The sequence below is a fragment of the Microtus ochrogaster genome, unplaced genomic scaffold (genome assembly GCF_000317375.1).
Source record: "Microtus ochrogaster isolate Prairie Vole_2 unplaced genomic scaffold, MicOch1.0 UNK48, whole genome shotgun sequence".
Lineage (NCBI taxonomy): Eukaryota > Metazoa > Chordata > Mammalia > Rodentia > Cricetidae > Microtus > Microtus ochrogaster.
The window spans coordinates 394,839-421,429 of NW_004949146.1; the positions used below are offsets into that span (position 1 = coordinate 394,839).

Genomic DNA, 26,591 nt, shown 5'->3' on the forward strand with positions numbered 1-26,591 from the left:
TTTGGAGCAAGCGTGCGTTTTCCTTGCTGCGGGTGGAGTCTAGAAGGTCAGGCACCTCCTGACTTCAGCTGAGACTTTAGAGGCACTGCTAAGCTTTCCCAAAGGCAACACGATTTTAACATTTTTATTAACAGTTTATATGGCTTCCAATTTTTCTAACTCTTCACCAACAGTTATTTCTATCTAACTTTTGGATCATAGACACCTATAATTCAAAATATAAAGTACTTCACTACGTTGGTCTTGATTTACAGTCCCTGATGAACAAGAAAATGAACACCCTACTCAGTATTAACTGGTCACTTGAATTTCACATAAAAAACTTAAAAACAATTTGTGTGTGTGTGTGTGTGTGTGTGTGTGTGTGTGTGTGTGTGTGTGTGATGGGGGAAAGCACATGCCATGGTACAGATGGGAGGTCAGAGGACACCTTTGTGGAGTCAGTTTTCTCCTTTTACATTTTCATGGGTTTGGGGAATTGAACTCAGGTCCTCAGGCTTGCATGGCAAGCGCCTCTATCTACTGAGCCCTTTTGCTGGCCCCTGAACCTTTAAAATGTTTTTACACTACACATATCTTGTTTTTACCTAAGACCATCAGCATGAGAAGATGCACACAGTGATAAATATGTATTCAATGTGTTTGCAGGATAAACTATGGGGGATGTGTGTGGGCATGTGTGCTGGGAGACTTAGAAGCATAAGAAACTTTTCCTTCCCTTAAGAGTCTTAAAATTACTTTAAGAAATAGAACCAGTTATTATTTAATCTCTAATCAAAATGTAGCACAATGTCTTGGGGGTAAATGTGCTTTTGAGGAAGCCTAAAAACCCAGGTTCAATCCTTGGAACCCACATAAAGGTGAATGGAGAGACCCGGCCCCTCAAGGCTGTCCTTTGACCTGCACAGGGCCTATGGCATGGTACCTCAATTATAAATACAATGAAAAGATACTTTAAAACATGTCATTTGTAAGTATTTTCTATGTATATCTATTTTGGATATAAAGAGCTTTCAGGGGGGAAATGTAACTTTATTTAGACTCATGTGGAGAGCACATGACCAGGTAAAGGGGAAATTTGAAAATAACATTGGAAAGCTATTCATTCTTCTCCTAAGTGAACTTTTGCATCAATTCTTTTCAAACAAAAAGCTGCATATTATAATATATTTAAATGCCTGAAAAATATCTCCCATTCTAAAAATTTTTAATATGCTAGCTTCATAAAAATAAATTTGTTTGAGTATGTAGAAATTGTTTATTTTGTTTTAGACACATTTATTTACTTAATTTAAAAACAGAAGGAATCAAGAGAAGCCAAAAATATACTCACTTCTCTTAATATCAGCCTTAACATAGGAAAGACTTCATAGGATGAGGCAGGAGACTGACTCAAATCCAGGAATTTGAGGGAGTCTAGGCAGCACAGTGAGAACCCCATTTCAAAATCAAAGCAAAAACTATTGATAGTGGTAGGGAACCTGCCTAACATACATGAAGCCCTAGGTTTGACCTAGCACAGGAAAAAGAAAATCCTTGCATGTTGCATCTACTGTAAAATTTCAAGGATGTTATGCATCTTTCATGATTTCATAAAATGTTTAGGAAACACTAAAAACCGAGAAAATCAAGATCAGCCTGTATGTGTGAAATATGCAGGTGTAGTTTAACTCTTAGGTTACATATTAGAGCGGCAAACTAAGTTTATCGTCTCTTTCTCCTTATAGCTCATGAGACTCTCATACATGAAAACACTAAGATGTTTTCAAATAGTTGCTCACCCTCTTGTGTCTCCCTTTGGCATTTCTTCAATGTTCTACCACACAGACTCAACCTGAGAATGTCTTGTGACACAGCCAAGCTTACCCTGGGACCCTCGACATAAGGAGTGCACTTAGCCAGTGCTCACAGGATGCTTTTGCATTTGTTAAGGGTTCAAAGTCAATGACTCCAGCAGCAATATCCATGAAGATGCGACCAAGCAAATGGTGATCCCAGCTCTGCTCCTTAAGAGCAGCACGGGGTACATGAGAAACCTCTTCACGTCATCTTACCAGCCAAAACCTCAATAGCAAACCTGCCGGCTTAGTGAACTCGTGTGTAACTCTCAAATACAAATCCTCAGGAAAACCGTGAAATGCTAAATGAAACAGATGGGAACACGTATTTAATTCCTTCTATATTTGTATCATAATCTCCCTCTGATGGTGATGGGGTTAAGGATGTGGAATATGCTGGGGAATTCAAAAAACAAGATCTCATCCTAACTGCAACTGCAGATCTTGGTGTTTGCAGAAAAAGAAAAGGAAAAAAATCTGTTAGGAAAACAATTTACCTTTAGACAGAAGGCTAGATCAGATGACCCTTCTGGAACCCTTCAACAACAGAATTTTATGTATGTGATAACCTGCATATTTGAGTGTACCACTGTATAAACTTCATGGGAGAGTCTGTAAGAATGTTCCTTATTATTACTGATTTACCTGAGGAGGCGCTTTCTTCAGTAACACAAGAAGAGCCTGCAGCACCAGGTTGGAGAACCGGGGGCCAATGGGGACGTAATCTAAAAGAGAAACACGGCTGTGGCTCAGGATTGAGATCTTGGGGCACATGTACAAACTCGCAGATCTGTCTGCATCGAGACCAAACATCAGCTGTGGTAAGAGGCAGGCAGCTATGCCATGAAAAGAACACCCTTAATAATCGACATTCTTCAAACAGCACATAAGAACTTATCTGCACATTTTTAAAAAGCTTCTAAATATCCTTTGATTCACATAAACATATTTCCTGGTCTTCAGGGACTATTTTTTTTTTTCCCAAAGGAGAGTATCCAGGCGTATTTACCAACACTTCTAAGAAACGACTGGAAACCATCACAGTAGCTTACACGTATCACACTGACGACAAAGTCTGACAGAAACAATAGGTACAAACAGGCTGGGACGTGGCTCAGCGGTACAGAGCCCAGGAACAGAAAAGGGTGAAACAAAAACAACACAGAAAGAAATGGTAGCATAACTACAGGGATGGAGAAACATCCAGACTGGCCTTCAGAAAATGCAGAGCAGGTGATTAGGGAACTTTCTATCTGGGGAACTTCAGCACGAACGTCACGTCCCCAGCTTCCTCTGCATGCGACTCTAGTCCTGTGCTTGAAGCCCTGCAGGCTTCGTCCTGTGCAAGCCAGTGTTCTCTGAACACCCAGGATATAGGCATCCCCTAGTTTATCCTACTTTTTATCATACAGGTTAGGTAGCATTGTTTTCCTCTGAGATCCCTCTAGAGCAGTAGCAATTCTAGAACAGCAGCAGTACTTGAACAAAAGTAACTATTTATACATGTGGAAATATACTCAGAGGGCGCACATTCCTCCACAGTGTGTTGCTGTGACCACACGCCTTCAGTGTGTTCAGATAAAGGGGTTTGCACAGAGCTGTGAACATGGCTGAAAGTCCTTAAGGAAATAATGCTGGGGGCTCTCCCCAGGGTTCATTAGGTCACCAAATGTTTGTCCTGTTCTGATCTACTGTTATAATGACACACACCAGACTGACTCAATTTCCAACGAATGAAATGTAAAACTGACAAAAGTTGGCTGACATTTACCAGGTGACTTCTGAGTTGAGTGCAAGGATCGTTGTATCCACCGCACTTGAACCTAAGAGGTGCTTGGTCCTTTGTAAAATTACTGTAGAGCACCTTTCATTTCCAGAATTGCAACATTTTTTAAACTTTATTTTTATTATTTTATGTGCATTGGTGTTTTGCCTGCATGTCTGTTTGAGGGTAGCCCTAGAACTGGAGTTAGAGACAGTTAGAAGAGCAGTCAGTGCTCTTAACCACTGAGCCATCTCTCCAGCCCCCCAGAATTCCCACATTTACTGCCCTACATTGCTCATTTACTGTAGAAAATGAGGCCTCTCATCATGACTACTGATTTCACATAAGAGACACTACGATAGCCCCTGGAGAACAAGGTATTTCTATGGTCTCATCGTCTACAAGTTCCCACGCAAATACTCTTCTGTAATTTTAAGATTTGAGTTCATGTGTCAGAGCATTACAGCCAAAGTTACAACTCACCAAGCAGTCTTTCAATGTCATCCACGACCACACAACTGAGCTGAGATTTGTATGCATCATCAAAGATCTGGAAGAAAGAAAACCATCTATGACATCATTGTCCTCCACAATAAGGAGATTAGACTTGGTTCATTTTTTTTTCATTTTTTTGACACAGGGTCTTACTATCTGCATGAGGCTGACCTTGAACTCAGAGATTCACCTGCCTCTGCCTCCTGAATGCTGGGATTAAAAATGTGCACGATGACGATGCCCAGGTAAACTTGATTGATTCTTGAACAACACCTCAACAAAGCAGTGTAATACTAATTGCCTATACTACAATGCACTGATAGAGTACATGACCTGTGCAAACAGAAAGTGGGCTGTGGGTCGCTCTCAGGCAAGCCAAGCTGCAATGAGGGTTCTCAGAGAAGCAAAGACCAGCCCATCCACCTGGAAGAGGTCCAGCCTAACTGGACTACCTGGAAGGGGTACTCTCCAACCTGTAGAGTTGGGGGTGCTCCAGGCTATTGCAGAACTGAAGGTATCCCAAGCCACATAGGAATGTAGGGGACAAGAATCAAGGATGGTTTCCTTAATCCCAGCACTCGGGAGGCAGAGGCAGGCGAATCTCTGTGAGTTCAAGGCCAGCCTGGTCTACAAGAGCTAGTGCCGGGATAGGCTCCAAAGCTACAGAGAAACCCTGTCTCAAAAAAAAAAAAAAAAAAAAAAAAAAAAACTTAAAAAAAAAAAAAAGACATTGAAGCCAAAATCTAAATAAGGAGGAGCACACACGAGTACACTGCATGTCAGGGTCCAGAGAGAAGACATTCGGGGAGGCTGTGCAATCAGCTGGAGTTTAGCTGATAAAAGAAAGATGTGTGGACATCAATGTGGGCAGGGAGGAGGGGAGGGGGAAAGCAGAAGAGGAGCTGACAAAAAAACTGGACACACAGCACCCATAACAAAACCAAATAAGGGGGACTGGAGAGATGGCTCAGTGGTTAAGAGCACTGACTGTTCTTCCAGAGGACCAGGGTTCAACTCCCAGCACCCACATGGCAGCTCACAGCTGTCTGTAGCTCCAGTTCCAGGGGACCTAACACCCTTACACAGACATACACGCAGGCAAAACATCAATGCACATAAAATAAAAATAAATTATTTAAAAAAAAAACAAAACCAAACAAAATAAAAAAATCCAGGGTCTCACTATGTAGCCTGGCTGTCCTGGAACTCACTCTGTAGACCAGGCTGGATTTGAACTCAAGAGATCCACTTGCATCTGCCTCCCAAGTGCTGGGATTATAGACGTGTGCTGCCACCACCCAGCCTGACCGAGAAGATTCCAAAATATTCAGTAAACTAAAAATTTATTGTAAAGGCATTTCTTTGAAAAAGCCACTCTAGGGTTTTAATGATGAACTGAGATGTCCGTTCTACATTTTAGAACCATTTTCCAGGCTGCTGTACAGAAAAGCGAGAAGAGAGTTAGAGTCCGAGACAGTGGAGCGTCAGGAGAGAAGTGGTGGCTGGAAGTCCATGCATGGAGAAGTGAGCAGATTCTGCAGCCATCGGGGGCGGAGAGGAACAACCTAGGGAAGAGTGAGGGTGGCGATGAAGGAGGAGCAGGAGGCAAAGCATCAGCTTGGGAATGGATGTTGAACACATCTGGACAGGAAGGAGAGGACTACTCAGCAGGCCCGCCCCACCCTAGCTCAAAAAGAGGGAGAGGAAATGGGACAAAGAGCTGCTCAGTTTCCTGATGGCTACTTTCTGCTTTGAGTTAGAGAGTTCAAGACCATGGGAAGGCTTGACAGCAGTGGTTCTTTCCTGTTTCTGAAGTTTGCACTGGCATTAAAACCACTGTCATACTGTGTAAAAGTAGGGAATCAGTAAAAATAACGCTTTGCGGAACACCTTTCAGAGCTCCACTCAAGGTTTCGGGGCAGTGATATCATCTGCCTCTCAAGCTAGGAAGTCATAGGTTAGAGTGACAGAAGCCTGGGGCATCCGGGCCTGGCCGGCTGTTTTAAGTCCACGCCCCCTGAATTGGGTTTTCTCCTTTTTCGGTGCAATGTGTAAATTACATCTCAAACTTTTAGTAGCAAATGTGGGACATATTTGGGTATGTGATGGTGCCCACCTGCAATTCCAGCACCTGGGAGGTGGAGGCAGCAAGCTCAGATCTAGGCCAGTCTCAGCTGCAGAAGAAAGTCTGAGGCTAGCTGTGGTTACACGGGGCCCTCTAAAAAAAGAGAAAGAAATGTATGTATGTATGTATGTATGTATGTATGTATGTATGTAAACAGATTGTTTTGTGTCATGTAGTGGAAACAACTAAGGAACTTCACAGTTCATTACACAGGCTACCTGGAATTTTAGAAGAAAAATACCAACGGTATTCATTTAATATAAAGTGTTTTGTACTTTTATTTTAAAAGACAAACAGTTCTCAGTGTGGTCAATGCTACAGAGAGAGGAGTGCTCACAGTCAGCCCTGCAAACAATGTTCTCACCATGACAAGGCCACACCAAGACCAGTTGACTTGACTACCAGACTCCTCTGCTCTGATTTGAATGTGCAAACACACCCCTTTCACTCCCTACACACACAGGCTTCTCTTTATCTGGTCACTTGTCTACCATGAGGTCTTCCCTCTTCCCCTGGATCCCTGACTTATGTGTAGTCTTCTCAGAAACTGCTTCCTGGCTCGGGCCCCAGCACAGTGCTCACTAAGACAAGACTCAACCTTGACGGGCAAACACAGGAGATTAGCTGCCAGCCTAAATCTAATGAGATATTTACATACTGAGCTGGAAAGTTCTACCATAATTTTATGTAAATCAATTCATAAGGAGGCGAGATATTGGAAGAAAAGATACAGGGAAAAAAAAAAACAACAACAAGATCATGCAAACTGCCCCAGTTAGAATGCCGTCACAGCATGCCATCAGTAGCAGCACACAGCAGGTGCATGGTGCCTGCTCTAGATCAAATATGTCACAACCCTGCAGCAGCCAGGTGGGCTGAAGCTACAGCGAGGAGCCGCACCTCACAGACTCCAAAAAGATTAATCTAAGGGATATGCGATCATTCTCGAGTCATCGAGGAGTGTCCCATAGCGCAGGAGTCAGCAACTATGTAGAGAGATAATTAGATAGATAGACAGACAGACAGGCAGACAGATGGGGGCCGAGTGAATCAGGCAGGAAGCCTGAAGAAGGCCTGGAGGGAAGGGAAAGGAAGGACTGAAGAAGGAGTGGAAGGAAAAACCCTCTGGGTTTGTGTGGAAATGGTGAGATTTGCCCTGAAGGATGGAGATAATCTCTAGGAAACAGATTCCCAGAGTCTGCTCCCAGCTGTGGACACGGAGGAGCCCGGCACTGTTAAACACGCTGAACCACCTCCCTTCCTTGTAAAGGCAGAGTCCACAGACCTAAGGGTCAGAAGAGACAACCGGGGCTCCTCTCAGCACACTGTGTAGGCACTGAGGAGCAAGGACGGGGGCGGGGGGCAGGCTGGGGAGGGGGCAGGGCATTGCAAGTGTTCAAGGCACAGAGCTCACTCAGCCTTAGACTCTGCAGACCAGCTAGAGCCACCTGTGAGGAGGGGCGGGGCAGCAGCTGCTTCTCTGGTCTGACATGAACGCTCCAGGGAGGACACCAGCCTTATTAGCTCCATGTTAATCCCGGCCTTTCAGAGTCACAAGCCACAGCAAAGAGTGCTCTAAGGAGCTCTAGCCTTTACTTTCTCTAGCCTCTTTAGTGCTCTTAAGGAAGTGAGGCTAAGCTCTCTCTTTTGGAGCCTGGGAGGGTTCACTCTAATTCTGGAGAAACTGGTGTGAAGTAGCTCAACCTAGTTAGCAGAAATCCAGTGACAGGAGGAATCCCGTGGCTTGAAAATCCCTGATGCAGTAAATCTGTCAGCAATTAGTGGAAAACATATGCTAATCATAGTTGGTAGCATATAAAAACGTAAATGAGCAAATTTAAACTGCCACTATCAGTAATAATCTCTGGTCTCTAAAAATAATTTGGGAGCAGACCAAGCAAACAGGCTGTGCAGGAAGTGGACCTCAAGTTCTGGCAAAGCACTAAAGCTTCTTGGATTGACCTTAAAATCCCTCATTTGTTCTCCCTGCTTTTCAAGAAAAAGTCTTACATTTTTTACTGTGATGATCCACAGAGAGGGTGTGCTTTACCGTCTAAAAGCCACGTGGTCTCGGAGCTCTGCTCCTCCTTTACAGGCGCGGCAAAAGACGGTGTGTTCACCCAAAAGGGATGTCCGCCAGGGCTGGAGCACCCACACCGCTCAACTCCTGCACGCTCAAACTTCACTGAATCGGCTCCATGATATATTAGGATGTCAACCCAAAACATCCAAATTCTGTTGCTTAGTAACTGCTGTCAGAAGATCCAGTTTCCAGCTTTGCTTTGTACTGACTAAAGCCTGAAAGGAGGAGGATTAGGCACCAGGACTGTCTGTGCAGACTGCAGTTTGCAGAGGGCTCACAGTAGGGTATTCACAGAAGATTATTTCGAAAAGCTAGTGGGAAGGAAGATTTCTTCCGCTAATTTCCAAACCTTTGAAAATAAGAATAATCATGCTATTAATAGAAGTTCTATAAATTGCCAATGTTTTTTATTAAATTTTGTTTAACAATTTTAGTAATATCTGGCTTGTCTGTTTTGTCTCCGTACTAAGTGTGTACTCAGAAGCACCATGATTAGGTAATTAATTGAAATCAAATTCTATTGCTCTGTCCCCGTCATTTAATGTCATTAACAGCCAGCAAAATAAATTTTTACAGTATAGATACAAAAATGGGTAAAAGAATTAAAATTTTAGAACAAAATAAAGTTTGGGAAGCAAACATAAAATAGGGGAAAGGAGAAATATCTGCCAATATCTCAAATATCTGAATGAGCATACTGCACCCCCTCCCCACCCAGAAGGAGAGGACAGTGCTTCAGAAAGACCTTGACAGTGTGGGGTTTAGCCACGCAGAAAGGATTAGTGAAGAAAGAAACAGAAGTAAAAGATAAATTTTAAATGAATTGAGAACAAACTATTTTCATGTATTCTTGCACCATTATTTTGGGGGGAAAAGCAATAGTGTAATTATGGCCGTCTTTCTTTATATAAACTACCTGCCTCTGGTCCAAGAAATAAAATGATAACAAAAATGTTGAAAGAACTAATTTAGACCATTCCTACTTAACAAAATTAACACACTGTGTTATCTCCACGCCTATACACTATTATAATTACAGGACATTTGAACACACACACACACAGAAGGAGCGCCAGGCCTTGCATATATGCTAAACAGGTACTCTAGCAGAGCCATTAAAATGTAGCTAAAGAAAGAACTAGACACCTATCATTTCACTTAAATTAAAAACCTAGCTAATTGGAAAAGAAAAATTTAATAACATTAAACTAGGGCAAAAATCCAAAGAAACTTATTCTTTTCATATTTTATTCAAGTATAAATTAGCACAACTTTCTGGAGGAATGGGCCATGTAAAACCAGTATTATCTTTATATAAAAGGTTTGATAGCAATACATGTAAAATCTTCACAAATACTAAGATTTTTTTCTTTTGCTATGACAATATGTCTCCTAGAAATGCAAGAAACCAAACCCATCAAGTCTCACCAACATGGATGCCCAAACATGACCTGACCAAGGGGGACACCAACAGATATATATGCTAACAACATGGAAGGAGGAACGCTCACAGGGACTCCAGGCACTAAGGAGTGCTGAGATTAATAGTCTTCCCTGGGAAGTACACCAACTGGTTACCCAGTAACAAATGGTCAGCCCTGAACACATACAGACAAGTAATATTATATGAACTGAGCAAGTTGTATTTATATATTTAGGAATATGTATGTATACACACATGCGTAACAACAATTACAGAAAAAGAAGCCATGAATTTGAGAATGGGCAAGGGGGTGCCTGGGAGAGGCTGGAGGGAGGAAAGAGAAGGAGGAAATTGTGTAATTTTATTATATTCTGAAAAAATAAAACTTTATGTTAAAAATATCAATGAATATTAGCAGTCCAAATCCTGAAGATTCATCCTAAAGTAATAAGCAGAAACCTGTACAATAATAAGTAAAAGTGACCACCATACTTATCAGGTACATATTCTGTGCGAGGAATAGCATGTTACTCTACATGATTCACTATCTCAGTTAATTCTCACACGGCCTCTAGGTGGCAGTCCTACTGCCTCAGCCTACTGAGTGCTGGGACTGAAGTATGTGCTAGCATGCTCCAAAGAAGCATCACCTTCATACATGAAAAGACAAAGGCTGAAAGGCTTTTAGAGAAAATAATTTACTAAAGGTGACAGAGACCTTAGTAAGTGTGGCAGAGATGGGATTCAAATTCAGGTGTATTTGAATCAAAACCCAAGTATTTAGTCACATGATGTTAATCAACCTAAGAAAAATCTAACAAAAATGTGGGGCAATGATTCCTCTAGCTTGATAATTCTATAGAATAATATATATATACATATATACACGCATATATATGTATGTGTGTGTGTGTGTGTGTATGTATGTATACACACACACACAGAGTTTTGTTTTGTTTTTCAAGACAAGGTTTCTCTATGTCCCGGCAGTCCTGGAACTTGTTCTATAGACAAGACTGGCCTAGAAGTCACAGAGATCCATCAACCTCTGCTTCCCGGGTGCTGGGATTAAAGGCGTGGGCTACCACCACCCAGGTAAAATATTATTTCTAACCTTGAAAAAAAAAAACTTGAAAACAACCCAAACAAAAACTAATTAAAAAAATATTTTTATTCCTTTTAGATTCTGTGTATGTGCCTGGGTAAGTGAGTGCAGGTGCCTGTAGTGGCCAGAAGTATCCGGTCCCCTTAAAACTAAGGCCAGGGTTACAGTGGTTGTGAGCCGCCCGATGTGGGTGCTGGGAACTAAACTCAGGTCCTTTGCAGTAGGCTGTCTTCACTTCGCAGAGGGAACTGTGTAAATGGGTACTAATCAGTTAATAATACTCAGATTAGCTGCAATTATGCTTCATTTATTTATGATTTCCTTTTTTTTTTGAGACAAAGTCTCACTCTATAGACCAGGCTGGCCCCCAATTCACAGAGATTTACCTGCCTCTGCCTCCTAAGTGTTGGGATTGAAGGTGTGCGTCACAACAATATCTTGAGTTTCAAGTAGTACGCCCAATGTGCTCTTCAGTACATTGTAACTGCACACACAGGTGCACACAAACATGTGTATGTATGTGCACAGCATTCTTAACAGAAAACTAAAGGATAAGTTCAAATACAGATTATTTTACTTTTTTTAGAAATCTTTTTTCGAGACAGGATTTCTCTGTGTAACAGATCTGGCTTTCCCAGAACTTGCTTTGCAGACCAGGCTGGCCTCAAATTCACAAAGATTTGCCTGCTTCTGCCTCCCAAGTATTGGGATTAAAGGTATATTTTACTTTTTTAATCTGTTATTTTTGTACTTTCTATTTATTTATTTTAAGAAACTATTTTTCTCATTTTACATATCAATCCCAGTTCCCACTCCCTTTCCTCCTCCCGCTCCCTCCACCTCCCCTCCCCATTATTTTTGTTACTAAGAAAAGCTATATGGAGAGAGGAGAGTTAAAAGGAAAGAAATGCTTTTTTCAGAATAAAACAGTAAAACTATCTGTGGTCTGAAAAGAATGTTAAAAGACCCCGTTCCCATCCTTGCACTGAAATTTTGGGGACGGGGGAGGGTTGAGGGGGGGAGGCAACTAGAAGGACTGAAGAATGGCGTGTTTACACTTCATCTTCAGAATCAACCTGGGAGACCTGGAGTACTAAAACCGGTTTGAGGCCTCAGGCATTAGTCAGGCAGCCATTAGGTAACAAGAAGGAAAGTGCTGGCAAAGTCTCACAATATTCCTGGCATGTTTCTAGGACACCTATGCTCCATTATTTTCCCTGTTATGAAGTTTTGTTACAGAAAATAATATTTCCCCCCTCCAAGGAAAACAAAAAGTCTAATGTAGATTTATTTATTATTCTGTTGATGCAGTTTTTTTTTTTTTTTTTTGTAATTTGAAAAGCACGTGGATGATCCAGACACGGAATCATGAATCAGAACGATCTTGAAGAAGCTCATACAGGCTCTTTAGCTTTATATTCTTTAGCTTTCTGCTCATCTAAAACTCTACCTTGAAAGGCTTCAGCAATTTAAAGATTAAATCATAAGTTATTAAGTCATTAATTTAACCATTTAAGCCTCTAAAATTGGCACATAGTACCTTCCCCCCCTCAAGTCAATTTGCAAGAGATTAAAATAATAAAAATGATACTATCTCACGCTCACAAGGTAGCTTTGATCTGCAGAAGCCTGAAGTACTTTTAAACTTTATAGAACAACAAGGGCCATCCACCCACATCTTGGGCAGCAGCTGGAAAGCAATGGAGTCAGCTGCCATCTGCACAGGCTACTGATTTTGAACAAGCATAGAAGTGGTTTAAGGCAATGCAGATACAACCAGTTTTACCCTGGGCGCCAAGTTCAGTGACTACACATTCCAAGGGTCACTTCAAGTCTCAACACAAGTAGCTTAAGGGTCACCTTTAGAGGGAAAACACTAGCTTGGGGGGCAGTCTGGAGAAAGAGTTCAAGTGTAAACACTTGGCCGTCCTGTGCTCCTCCAAACAAAACAGAACAACAACCAAAAGTATGCAAAATTTTTAGAGTATTAACATCAACACAGGCTACCAAGTGAAAAGAGACAAGATTTTTCTGTATAACCCTGGCTGTTCTGGAACTCACTCTGTAGACCAGGTTGGCCTCGAACTCACAGTGATCCACCTGCCTCTGCCTCCAAGTGCTGGGGTTAAAGGTGTGCACCACCACCGCAGCTGCCATTCCAGAGGTCTTACACGGTTCTTGCCTGGATGCAGGTGAGCTAGACCAGATGATCCTAATTCTACCATGTCTCTCTAAGTCCACTAACGGCTCAGAGTGCAGATTCAGAAAGTGGCTTGGAGAAGGGTGAGAAGGGTGAGAAGGGATTCTGCTGAGAAGCGTGGTCTTCTTTCCCATGTCATACACAACTGTCCTATGCAGGGCTTCTTGGGAAAAACTTCGACAGGCATTTTAATCTCTGTTCTTTTCAAAACTACGGTCAACTCTCAACAGTTTGGCTTTGTATGCTGATAAAGAACTAAAACAACAAAACATAAAAGAATTTATTCCTCTCTGCCCGGCCATCTGAAATGATTTTTCTTTATCGAATTTAGATAGACAAGAGGTGAAAATTAATGTTAATATGTACTAAGACAGTAAAATCTGGAAGGCTAAAAGGCACGATAAAGTTTTAGGATCTGAGCAGTCACCGTCCACTCTCAAGTTCTGCTGACAGGCCTGTTTGAGGTCAGAGCTGCTTATACCCATGTGTGTATAAGTACATGTATGTGTGTGTGCACGTATGCACACACTCACCTGAGACTAGAAATTAAAACGAAAATCAAAATCTTGATACCTTCTTCATGGCCTGACACTTGGCAGTCTCAGAAAAGCCAATCATCTTATCCGGGGAGCAGATCTTGATGAAAGGGAAGTTGGATTTCTCTGCAATCTTTGCAGCAAGGGCAGTCTTCCCGCTGTGAGGAGGGCCTGCATAAAGAGACAGGTGGGGGAAAAAAGCCAACCTAAGCACAGGGCATCAAACAAGTTGAAACTTTTATCCACAGGCTCTGAGGTCTCAACTAGTTGCTCATTAACATTTCCTGACAGTTTCACAGCAGACATGTTTCCTTTTATTTATTAGCAACTACACTTAATGAACTGATTAGCATTTCTCCAAAGTATGGTGAAACGCATGCCTTCCCGCTTCCTCACAGTGCCTTAATCTTCCAACCTTCTGACTAAGCAAGAACACAAGGATTTTGCTTCTGAAAAGAAGAAAATGTATCCAGATGCATATCAGGACATGACTTATTAGTTGTATCAAGTCTTTTTTTCTCTTGGAAACAAAAATGCAGTTTTCTTGGGAGGTGACACGGGAGCAGGGGAACACTGCTTTATTAGATGGCTAGAAGGCTGAACTCATTCATGCTCACAGAGGCAACCAAACCCACAAAGTCACCTACACTTAGACCCCCTGCCCACACACCGGAAGACAGGTCCCTCCTTCTGTCATAGCCAATCAATCCTTCCTTGCCATCCTCTCTGGAATGGGACATTAGTGACAGCTCCTCTCTCTCCTGCCACATTTCCAATGGCATTTAAATATGTTTTTGCAGATCTGAAAACGCAATAAATAAACCCAAACCCTCTTTCCGGACTTTGTACTCAACATTACCCCTTCATTCATCTTTAAAGGGGAACTTCCCTACGATCTCCCTGCCTGCTTGACCTTTCGTCTTGCTCCCACCCTCCCCCAGCTGTAAGGCCTCCACCCACTTTGGTCAGAGTCCCACCAAGGTCACTGAACTTCACACAGGTGCGTTTTTGGCCTGTTAGGAGTGTTAAATACAATGCCTCTGTCCTGAAATGCCTTTTTTGGCTTCCTGACAACACGCCCTCTCCCTTCCTCCTCCTCTCCATTATTCTTGCCTAGCCTCCCTTGTCATTTTTTCCTGCTCTATTTAGTCCTGAACAGTTAACAAGTCTCAGATAAAAGTTCCAGGCCCTGTCTGCATCTCATGTACACCCTTTCTTTAAAGGACTGTCTCCATTCCTGTGACTACAGGGGCAGATCCTGAGCTAGGACGGCCACACTGCACCCGTGAGCTCAGACCTGTACGTCAAATGAGCTTGTCAACACTGCCAATCACATTATCCTACAGGAACCTGGACTCTAGCTGATCAAAAGTGAGTTAGCGATCTTTCTTCCTAAAACCTGTCTCTCTGCTCGGCAGGCTGGGGGGCATGTTTGACACTTTGCTCATATTTATTTATCTTTTTATTTTTATGTTATTTTATTTTTTGGTTTTTCAAGACAGGGTTTCTCTGTGTAGCACTGGCTGTCCTGGAACTCACTCTGTAGACCGGACTGGCTTCGAACTCACAGAGCCATCTGCCTGCCTCTGCCTCCCGAGTGTTGGGATTAAAGGTGTGTACCACCACTGCCCTGCAGGATTTCTTTACAAGTCTTTTCTATGACAAGACTGGTGCTCGACTGTATTTGTATCCACATCACAAGTTCCTCCACTGAGCTACACAGTATCAATCTATTGAGTGCTACAGAAATACACCCCTGTAAGAAAACTAGATGCTGTCATTTGTCGGTGACATTCTTCTCCCCTATTTCAATCTGTCCCAATATTGGCACATAGGCTGGGATAGAATTTGCTAATCATGAACAAAGTTTAGAACTGAAATCTACTTACCTTTCCGAAAACTACCAAATAGCTTTTGAAAACAAATGCCGTCTTTTCTGTATTTTTTTTAAACTTTAAGGCCATCACGCCATTCCTCTTACCTTCCAGAAGGACGCTGACCAGCGGTGTACGGTCACTGTTTTTAGTTTGCTGGACCAGCAGTTCTCCATCATCCAGGACACGAGTCACAGGGTCACCCCACTTGATGATTCCATTCATAATGTAACTTGCATAATCCTCTTGGTTTGTGCCAAATGCCTATTGAGGCAGGGGCAGTTTAAAGCATTTTAGTCACTGGTATTGAAACCAAACTATCTGATCTTTCTGTCTCTGTCACTGTGCTGTTTGGGTCACAGAACCCATTCCTTGCCATGTCCTCTTGAAAGACATTTTGGATTAAATGATTTCTGACGAAGAAACAAAAAGCTATCTCATCCCCCAAGGCATTGGATAAAAACTGGTAATAAAATCAGGTCTAAGCCCATGGAGACTTTGGAGAAGAACCAAGCTGAGGGCTGAGATTGAGCACAATGGCAGGAGTTCAGGTAGCTCATGCAAATCCCTCTGTACTGTGGAGGCAGAGGCAGGCGGATCTCTGAGTTCGAGGCCAGCCTGTTCTACAAGAGTGAGTTCCAGGAAAGCCAGGGCTACAAAGAGAAACTCTGGCTTGAAAGGCCAAAAATAAAATTAAATTAAAAATCAGAAAGATTAGTACAGTTCTGTATACCCGAGATTCATTTAAGAATGACAAGAAAAAGCTCCAAATAATATACATGTATGAAGAGATGACAATGTAACCTGTCATGTTCTTTTTTTAAACGATTTATTTATTTATTCATTTATTTATTATGTATACAGTGTTCTGCCTGGATGTATGCCTGCAGGCCAGAAGAGGGCATCAGATCTCATTATAGATGCTTGTGAGCCACCATGTGTGCTGGGAATTGAACTCAGGATCTCTGGGAAAGCAGGCAGAGATATCCCCTGAGCCATCTCTCCAGCCCAACCCATTATTTTCTATGATAAAGAAAAAAAAAATTTGCCAGAAAAAAAATAAAGAAAAAATTTGTGGTGGGGCGCACCTTTAATCCCAGCACTCAGGAGGCAGAGGTAGGCGGATCTCTGAGTTCAAGGCCAGTCTAGTCTACAAAGTGAGTTCCAGGACAGCCAGGGCTATACAGTGAAACTCTTCTTGAAAAAACAAAAATTTCAAAGGGACAAAAACTTAGCTACACAATACTTGTGTCGGGGCTGGAGAGATGGCTCAGAGGTTAAGAGCATTGCCTGCTCTTCCAAAGGTCCTGAGTTCAATTCACAATACTTGTGTATACACACACACACACACACACACACACACACACACACACACACACACAATGCCCTAGGCTTTTTAGCAGTTTTTATTGGGTTCTAGACAATGGTGACTCAAATGTTAGTGGCTGGTTATTTTCTAGAATAATAAGTTAAACGTAACAATACATTTTCCAGTTCTAATCATGACTGATTTCAGTGCATTTTAAGACAATCTAGCATTTGTCCCCAAAGGTATCTAGGATGGTTAAGAATCTTAGAAACTACAGCAACCGGGGGGGGGGGGTGTTGAGCACAAATTGGGATTTTCTGGAGACGTGGGGAGGCAGGGAGTGAGAAAGGGCAAGATATGAGTGTGCATTTTCTCTTCTTTTCTTTGTCAAATTTCATTTTATTTATTCATGTGTAAGTGTGCATGTGTCTGTGTGTACACATGTGTGAGAGTGTGTGCGAATGCCATGTGTATGCAGTGCCCCTGGAGCCAGAGAGGGCATGGGATCCCCTGGCCCTGGATTACAGCTGTGAGCTGCCTGACAGGCGCTGGGAACTGACTTGGGTTCCCTGTAAGAGCAGCGCACACTTCACTGTCGAGCCATTGTCTCGATTCCTGAGGGTTTGTTCTCAATGTCATGGGAGCTGACATGGAAAGGAAGGAATGAAATTAAGTTGCTGTAGCTTGAGGTTATGTAAAAACCTGAAAGACTACTAAGTTCTATGAAGAATCAAGAAATAGAAAATCTCAAAGCTGAATGGGTGGCCTTGTAAGACAGTAAGATCTCTTACAGAAAGGACTGGTCGAAGGCCAAGTCATCAATATTCCACTGGGGACTATGGTAAGATCTCTCAGGGTGTAAAGAAAGCCATGGGGACCAACAGGTCCTGAAGCACAAAGCAGAAGGGCACTTTCCCTCTTCCATAGTAGCAGTCATCACGCTACATGCACACTCATGCACACTCACCGGTTTGATGTCATTCTCCAAAGAAGCCAGGAAGTCTCCTCTTGTCACCTGCAGACTCTCTGCTTTCTCCATGTCTACTTCCACTTTAGTACTGGCCTGAGAAGAAATAAAACAAAAGAATTTAGAAAACTTAGCAGTATCCCCAGCCTAAGAACAGAAGAGTTAAAAGAATATTGTCACATATTAAATTCTCAAATATCTGCAAATCATATATGCTAAAGGGGTAGAGAGCTAGAATAAACACAGCTCCTAAAACCTGGTAACAAAAACTAGGTACCTGAACAGACATTGCCTCTAAGGAAGGAGACAAGGCATCTGACTGTGGACAAACGTCAGCCGTCCTCTAGAGCCTTCCTAGATGTTGTGAATGCCAGGAGGAGCACATGAAAAGATGGCCGGCACCGCTCATTCTTAAGGAACTATACAAAATGAAGTGTGGTGCATGCCAGCAGTCAGGAGGCTAAGGCAAGAAGGTGGCAAGTTCAAGGCCGGTATAAGATACATACCAGTACCCTGTTTTCAAACCCCCACATAACAAAAACACAATGAAATTTCACCTTATGAAAAGGCAGCTATGACTACAAAAACCCCAACCAAACAAAACAAGTCAGAAAATAAATGATGGCAAGGGTTTGGAGAAACTAGAGCCCTTGGATGTTGATAGGAATGTAAAACACAAAAGCTCCTCACACAAATAAAACCAGGACTGAGGCAGAGGCAGGTGGATCTCTGTGAGTTCAAGGCCAGTCTGTTCTACAGAGCTAGTTCCAGCACAGCTAGGGCTACACAGAGAAACCCTGTCTCAGGTGAAAAAAAAGAAAGAAAACTGAGACTGCCTCATGATCCACCACATCTCCTTTGATGTATACCCAGAGCAGAAACTGGGTCTTTGGCAGTTTACAGCCATGTTCACAAGAGCATGGAGTGGGGCAGTGGAGATGAGGAGACAGCCCAGATGTTCACCAACACATGTACAGATAAGCAGACATGGTAAGGACACCCAGTGGAGTACGATTCAGCCTTAGAAAGAAGGAAATGAGCACCATACAACTCAAATGACTTTGAAGACACTGTGTTGATGGAGACAACCCAGCCACAAACAGACAAACACTGTGTCATTCCACTTGAATTACATAGGTCCCAAGGTCCTACAGAAAGTGGAACCGTGGTTACCCTGTGTTGGGAGATGAGAATAGAGAGATACTTTTTAAAAAATAGATACAAAGCTTCAGACTTACAAGATGAAAAGAGTTCTGAATATAGGTGGTAGTGATGGCTGTACATTATGAATGTATTTAATATCACTAAAATGTACGATTAAACAGCTAAGGTTACATCTATTTTAACACAAGGAAATACTGAGGGACAATGATGCCCAGCCTTGGCCGCACATCAGGATGCCCCTGAGAGTCTTTGCAGACATGCAAATGCCAGCAGCCCCACCCTGCAGGACAGTGGACAGTTCAGTGGAGGGCCCAGGCGTCTCTAGTTTTAGAAGGTTTTAGTGGCATTTCAATTGTATTTTAATAAAGCCTGCCTCAAGATCTGAGAGTAAAACAGTCCTACTGGTCAGCCTCACAGACCAGGTTATGGTAACACACACCTTTAATCCCAGTAACCACAATGACGGCAGCCACACTAGTTACCATAGAAATCAGGTGGTGCATGTCTTTAATCCTAGTCCTAGAGAGAAATATAAGACAGGGGAGACAGCTCTCAGACACAGTCTCATTCTGAGATTCTAGGAGGCAGCATCGCCATTTCAGACTGAGGTCAAAGTAAGAGCCAGTGGCTAGCTGTTTTGCTTTTCAGATCTTCAGATTGAACCCCAACTTCTCTCCCTTAATTTTTATTAATCGTGCTTCAGAAGGTACCACAGATGACTCTGGTCCGAGCTGACTTTAAGAACCATGAGTTACCAGGAGACTGATTTGTACTGAAGAACCTACATGCCAGCCCCAAGTACTCTGCTCCCTGCACCTGGAGCTGACACTTGCACATCTGGAGACACATCAAGGTCTCTCTCAGCTCGGAGCTGCCTGGACCTGATGAGTGATTAAGACAGCAGCACATTTTTCTAATGTGACTGGGTGCACTCCCAATAGCACAAAGCAAGAGAATTTCATTTTTAAATCAATATCATGGCTTTTTTTAAATGGCATCTTAAAAAAACAGTGACTAGAAAAGAAAACTATGTTAGGCACATATCAGCCTCCCATCGATATTATAAAATATGAGTCATGTTCCTTTAGGAACAGTCTCTCTCTCTCTCTCTCTCACACACACACACACACACACACACACACACAAGACATTTAAAAAGAAAAACTCAGCCTTGAGGGATAAAAAGAATTATGTTAGGAAACTGGATCAAGAAGGCAAACAGAACACACGTATTTATTTCCTTTTCTGCTCCAAATCCCAACAAGTGACAGTCGCAAGAAAGATGAAAATGCAAGGAAAATCTGCCTCTCACCTACACAGTCTCAAAAGCAGAGGATGGACACACTAGAAGGGGAGGGGAAATTTCCTACAGCTGGGGAAAGATGTGTCTTTGCAGTTCAATGAGTGCTGATCGGGATCAATAGAAAGAGATCCAGCCTGTCTAGACACAGGGCAAACCCACTGAACATCAAAGAAGAAGACCAAGTCCCAGAGCCTTTCTGAGAAACAAAAAGAAGCCCGCAACCTGGAATAGAACCGATGTGGTGGTTCTCGCTGGCAATAGCAGGAGACAATGAAACCAGTATCCACAAACACAACTAGATGGGCCTTCTAGAAAACGGCTCTCTTACTGGATAGGGAGACAGATGGACACTGTTCCGACAGCATTCTGAAACAGTCACAGCCAGAAAGAATTTAATGTTAAATAGATTACTACCAGCCGGGCGGTGGTGGCGCACGCCTTTAATCCCAGCACTCGGGAGGCCAGAGGCAGGCGGATCTTTGTGAGTTCGAGACCAGCCTGGTCTACAAGAGCTAGTTCCAGGACAGGCTCCAAAACCACAGAGAAACCCTGTCTCGAAAAACCAAAAAAAAAAAAATAGATTACTACCTCATTCACTCATATGTATTGAGTCCCCAATAAACTAAAACTAAAGCATGAAATCAAATGTGCATGTGCTCTGGCCCTGTGGTTTGTGCAGGCTAGCCTCAGACTCCTGGACTTGAGTGGACTTCCTGTTACCATTTTCCACAGGAGTTCACTTCCATGCCCAGCCTAGCCATCTTTTATGTGGTAGTGTTCTAGACTACTATACATCAGTCCAAAATAATGTAGGGACATCAGAAGTACTGACATGCACTGTTTTCCAAACACTGGAAAATGAAAAATAACACTCTCAGTACAATTATACGTATGCTCTTCTATATAGTAAGTGTGTCTATGAATGCGAAAGTGGAGACAGTGTGCAGCAAAGGTGGATCCCGAACGCTGGCTAGCTCCAGAGAGCAGAAGGGAACGGAGGGCTGTTGGAGCTTTCGGTTTGAAATGCTGAGATACTAAACAAGACAAGGGCCCTGGAAGAAGGGCATGTGTAGGAGGAAGAATTCCCATTTCCAAACGAGAAGCTGGAGGGCTTGCTTTTCTAACATTAAGGTCCCTTGGATGATATCTCAGTTTTCCCTAAAGGCAGTACCCACAGGGACCTAGCAACTAAAGAGACCGAGGCAGGAGGCTCTGGAGTTTGAGGCCAGCCTGATCTACTGAGACATTGCCTAAAAATACAAACACAAGTGGTTCCCAGAGGCCTTGGGTGTGAGGGGATGGAGAGGGTGGTTCTCAGGGATAGCATACTAGTGCTTATTTCAAAACTGCTGGTACAGAGATTCTGAATGGTCCCCAAACCAAGAAGTGCATGAGTATGCCAGCGACCCCAATCCTCTCATTGGACACTGCATACATGTACCAAAATTAGCCTATAAACATGATTTTGTTATATGTCACATATATAATTTAAGCCAGACATTGTAGCTTATATGTGCAGTGCCAGCACTCAGGAGGCTGGGGCAGGAGGAGAGAGCTCTAGGTTGGGTCAGCCTGGACTACACAGTGAAGACAGATAGGACGGGACACTGTGTTAACGACAACAGAAGACTATAAGTGAATTAAAATGGCAAGGAGTAAGGGGAGGAGATAAAACTGTCTTTAGGCACTGCAGGAATTTTTAAAGTTATCTAACTGTAAATAATATTCTAGTGCCAACTTATTTCTGCTTGTTCATTAAAATAAGCGCAGTGTTTCCTAGCTAATGCCTACTATTTTATCAATATCAACACAACTTTATTCCTAAAACTCTACGATTCTAAACTTCTACTCATTCAAAAAACCTTTTTTCCCCTTCTGGTTGCATTAATAAGCTATGTTCTGCATTTTATTCGTGTCGGCTAATCAATACAGAAGCAGTAACACCTTCCAGCTTAGACACAAACTCATAAGCTCGTATTTCAACACCAGCAAATATCAAGTGGTCACCCTTACGCTTCGTAACCTTCTAAACCTGACCTTTCCAGGCTCTTATCGTTCCTCCGAAATTAAGGGAAGAATGGCTTTAGTCAGCCAAAGGTCTACGGAAAGGAGAACACCGAAGCTCACAAGCGCAGCCCGGGGAGTTGCTCCAGCTGGACCTCGCCTATCAGTCCTTTCGGCAGATCCGACAAGAAATCTGGGTTAGGAGTCTTCTCCAGCTGAAGCAGAAACCCCTCTCAACAGCCAGATGTCATGTGAGGGTGAGCTGAGCAAGAACACGCATTCAAGTACAATGACACAAACATAGGCAGTTTAGGACGTCCTGCTTGTTTCAGGGAACCTAAAACTACTGCCCACCGGAAAGGTTTGTCTTGTTGGCCACACTCAATCTTTGCTTTGGCCCAAATGTTTTGAAAAGGATGTAGAAATAAAATTTGATTTTTGTGCCCTGAAGACTTGAATATCATAATAAACTACTGAATGCTATAGGTGTTTTAAAATTCTAAACAACTTTTAAATTTCATTTCTTAAATTTATTATTGGTGAGCCAGTGGTGTGGTGGCTCACACCTTTAATTCCAGCACTTCAAAGGCAGAAGCTGGTGGATCTCTGGGTTTGAAGCCAACATGGTCTACAGAGTGAGTTCTAGAACATCCAGGGCTATACAGAGAAGCCCTGTCTTTAATGAGAAAAAAGTGTACGTACACACACACACACACACACACACACACACACAAATTAGCGTGTGTGTGTGTGTATAAGGTGTGTATGTGTGGGTGGAACACACATGACACTATGTGCTTGTGGAGGTCAGAGGACAACGTACAGGAATTACTTCTCTCCTTCTAGCAGGTAGATTCTGGGGTTAGAACTCAGGCTGTCAGGCTTGGCAGCAGGCACCGTCCCCAACTCAGTCACCTCACTGGTCCCTTAATTTACACTGTTTATATCAAGGAGGAAGAATGAAAACAAAACAGAATCGTCATAGCTGGACGGATCTATATTATCCAGGCCCAATACTATATCCTCATACTGTCTAAACCTTTGGGAAAATGGGCTAAAGAGTTCCTGCTGCTGTGTAGGGAAATTATGAATATGGACAGAGTTTGGTTAAGAATACATATATTGGGCTGGCATGACCACCCAGCCAGTGAAGGTGTCTGATGTGCAGGCCTGAGGACCTTAACACTCCCTGGACCCACACCACACACAAAGCTGCAAGAGAGAAACAATTTCTGCAAGGCTGTCCATGACCTCCACACCAGTGTCCTGGCATGTGGGCATCCCACACCTCTCCTCCTCTTCTTCTTCTTCTTTTTTTTGTTCTCTCATAAACAGAAATAATAAATGACTTTTTAAAAGGATACATATGTAGGTTTACTTCCTTACAAAACATACATGGGTGTGAGAAGACTCAGCAAGTAAAAGGTACTCACTGCCCAACCTCCTACCACACACACAAATAGATACATTTGATAAAAAGTTTAAAAACTACATGTACTATGTGCTCAGTGTTTAAGGGAACTGTGGGATTTCCAAGATGAATAAGATGTAGACTTAAAGGTTAGAATACCGACAAGGAACCTTTTTCTGTAAAATCCTTTACAGTTCACATAGAATTTGACTGCAAAATTAAGTTCTGCCATGATAGCATAAATACAGCCACAAATAAACGAAGTTAATGGACATAACTGTATTTCTGAAGTTTTATTCAGAAGAACTAGTGGTTGGCTGGGACTGGTCAAGTGTGGTCTAGCACCAATGACAGGATGCCCGTAAAGAGTGACAGCATCCTCAACCTCACTCTTTGGTCTGTTCCTTCCTGCCTGATCAAAGTCCCCATGTCTCGTCCTGTGTCACCAACTTCACTCCCACTTGACAGGGCTGCCAAAGAGATCTTACGTTTTAATACTGTGTCACTACTATTCTTAGAACGCACACTGCTCACAGCACAGAGTCTGCACTTCTCTGAGAGAGTGGAAGGCTCTCCGTGCGCATCCTCCTTCTTGACTCAGGACTTTCCCAGCGCTGCCTCCTAGCTCCCCTCCACCAACTCCCATGGCCAAGTGATATGAAGTCACTCTAACCTATCCTGCTATTTGTGTCCCTGTGCCTCAGGAAACGTCCCCTTTACACACATCCTTCTGGAAAGTTCCTCCGGGAAGGCTTCTCTCATCCTGTGAGTTGATCACATCAGAAGCCTCATCATTTCCTTTACCATGCATTATTCTTGCATTTTCTTTTGTTTGTTTGTTTTTGAGACAGGGTTTCTCTGTATAGCCTTGGCTGTCCCGTGATGTAGAATTTCCCTTTGTATGCTGTGATTTTTTTTTTTTTGTTACCATTGGTTAATAAATAAAGCTTCTTTGGCCAACAGCAAGGTAGAATAGAGAAAGGCGGGAATTCCTTATGGAGTTTGCAAACCATTTGGACAAGAAACTGCTCTTGCCGGGACTGCTCAAAGTTATGCTCTATGAACTAGACATGCAGGACCCACAGAGAAATGACTGCTGAACTTGCCTAAAGGTGAGACCGTCCTTCAAGGTTCCTGCTTCATAAGAGTCTGCCAGACATTCCACAGGACACAGAAGAAAGTGACTGACAAACTGACAATACAAGCAGACCTGTCTTTGAAATTTCCTGCTTCATGGAAAAGTCTGCTGAATACTATGGGCCTGTAGGCTAAAGATGGATGTCCCAATGTTAAAGAACTTTGGGTGACTATCCACTCAGCAAGTTGTCTCTATCAATTCTAGAGTTTTGGAAGTTACTTACAATGCATTTCCTGCTTACTTAGGTAATATTATATCCTTCTGAAGTCTTTAATGGAGTTAAAGAAAGATAGCTATAATCATTAAACTTTAGGCTCACAAAGATAGAATAGATGATAGAGTATTTTCCTTAATTTGCCAAATGTGAATGGACTAAATATTGTAACTATAATTCTTGTTTGATAACTGTTTTGTTGTATGTAATCTTGCTAATTTAAAGTTAAAACCATTCTTTTTAATAGACAGAAAAGGAGAGGTGATGTGGGATTCCCCTTTATAGGCTGTGAATGTGTTCTGTTACCATTGGTTAATGAATAAAGCTGCTTTGGCTTACAGCAGGGCAGAATAGAGTAAAGCGGGAATTCCAAGCAGAGAGAGGAGGAAAGAAAGTAGAGTCACAGAGACGCCATGTAACTGCTGAAGGAGACAGATACACCTTACGGTAAGCCCTGTGGTGATATATAGATTAATAGAAATGGGTTAATTCAAGATGTAAGAGTTAGCTAGAAATATGCATGAGCTAGTGACCAAGCAGTGTTTCAATTAATACAGTTTCTGTGTGACTATTTTGGGTCTGGGAGGCCGGGAAACAAACGAGCAATCTCTGCCTATAGTCCTGGAACTTGCTCTGTTGATCAGGTTGGCCTTGAACTCACAGAGATCCTCCTGCCTCTGCTTCCCAAAAGCTGAGATTAAAGGTGTGTGCCACTACTGCCTGGCATATTTTCTATTCTTGTATATGGATGTATGTTGATCAATAGTAGGACAATTAAATTCTTTGCAGTTAAAAGTTTTAACTCCTTATACAGCATATGGCATACAGCTGGTACTAAATAAACTTTTTCTTTTGAGGGGGGTGTTAAAACAGAATCTTGCTATGTAATCCTGGCTGGCTTGGTATTTAATCTGTACTTCAAGCAGGCCTTAAACTTAAGCAAATCTTTTGCTTTAGCCTCCAACTACAAGGCTATAAGCTCATAACCACCAAGTACAGAAAGTAATAAACCTATTTTTATTTACATTTTAAAATATTAGTGTGTATGTATGTATGTGGGGGGTGACAATCCATGTGATCTTTGTGGACTTGGTTCTCTTCTGCCTTTACATGGTCTGGTGATCAATTCAGGTCATAAGGCTTGCACACTTCGTGCTTTTCTCTCTGAGACCCACACCTGCCTGATAAACTATCTGGAGTCAAAGTCAGCTGGAGGAATCACACATGATATGTGACTGCTTCAGGAAGGAAGACAGTACAGCACTCTTGGAAGGGAAAATCAGAAAAGATTTAAGTGCTGGCCAGTGGTGGTGCATGCCTTTAATCCCAGCACTCAGGAGGCAGAGGCAGGTGGATCCGTGGATCACTGTGAGTTCAAGGCCAGCCTAGTCTTCAGAGCTAGTTCCAGGACAGCTAGGGCCGTTACACAGAGAAACCCTGTCTCGAAAAACAAAAAACAAACAAAAAAGATTGCACATACCAGGTAAACAAAGAGTGTAGAAGTTCATAGAAGAATAACAAAACGAAAACAAAACAGCAAGAATGGAAAGGCTAAAAACAAAGTAAAGTTTGGTAGCCAGTAAGTATTCAGTTTGGCTGAAATACGTAGAGATAAACTGGGGGAACATCTGGAGGGG

The 26,591-nt window shown here is 42.5% G+C and overlaps 1 protein-coding gene across 1 annotated transcript in view; it reads right to left on the reverse strand.

The window, feature by feature from the left end:
- Positions 1–26,591, reverse strand: part of Nsf (N-ethylmaleimide sensitive factor, vesicle fusing ATPase) — a 132,603-nt gene that overhangs the window by 21,536 nt on the left and 84,476 nt on the right. Inside the window, exons 13-17 of the mRNA XM_005369388.2 lie at positions 17,721–17,816; positions 15,552–15,708; positions 13,608–13,741; positions 4,087–4,153; positions 2,484–2,563 (exon numbers count right to left, since the gene is read on the reverse strand). Of these exons, the coding sequence (XP_005369445.1) occupies positions 2,484–2,563; positions 4,087–4,153; positions 13,608–13,741; positions 15,552–15,708; positions 17,721–17,816 (534 nt within the window). The remainder of the gene's footprint in view (positions 1–2,483; positions 2,564–4,086; positions 4,154–13,607; positions 13,742–15,551; positions 15,709–17,720; positions 17,817–26,591) is intronic.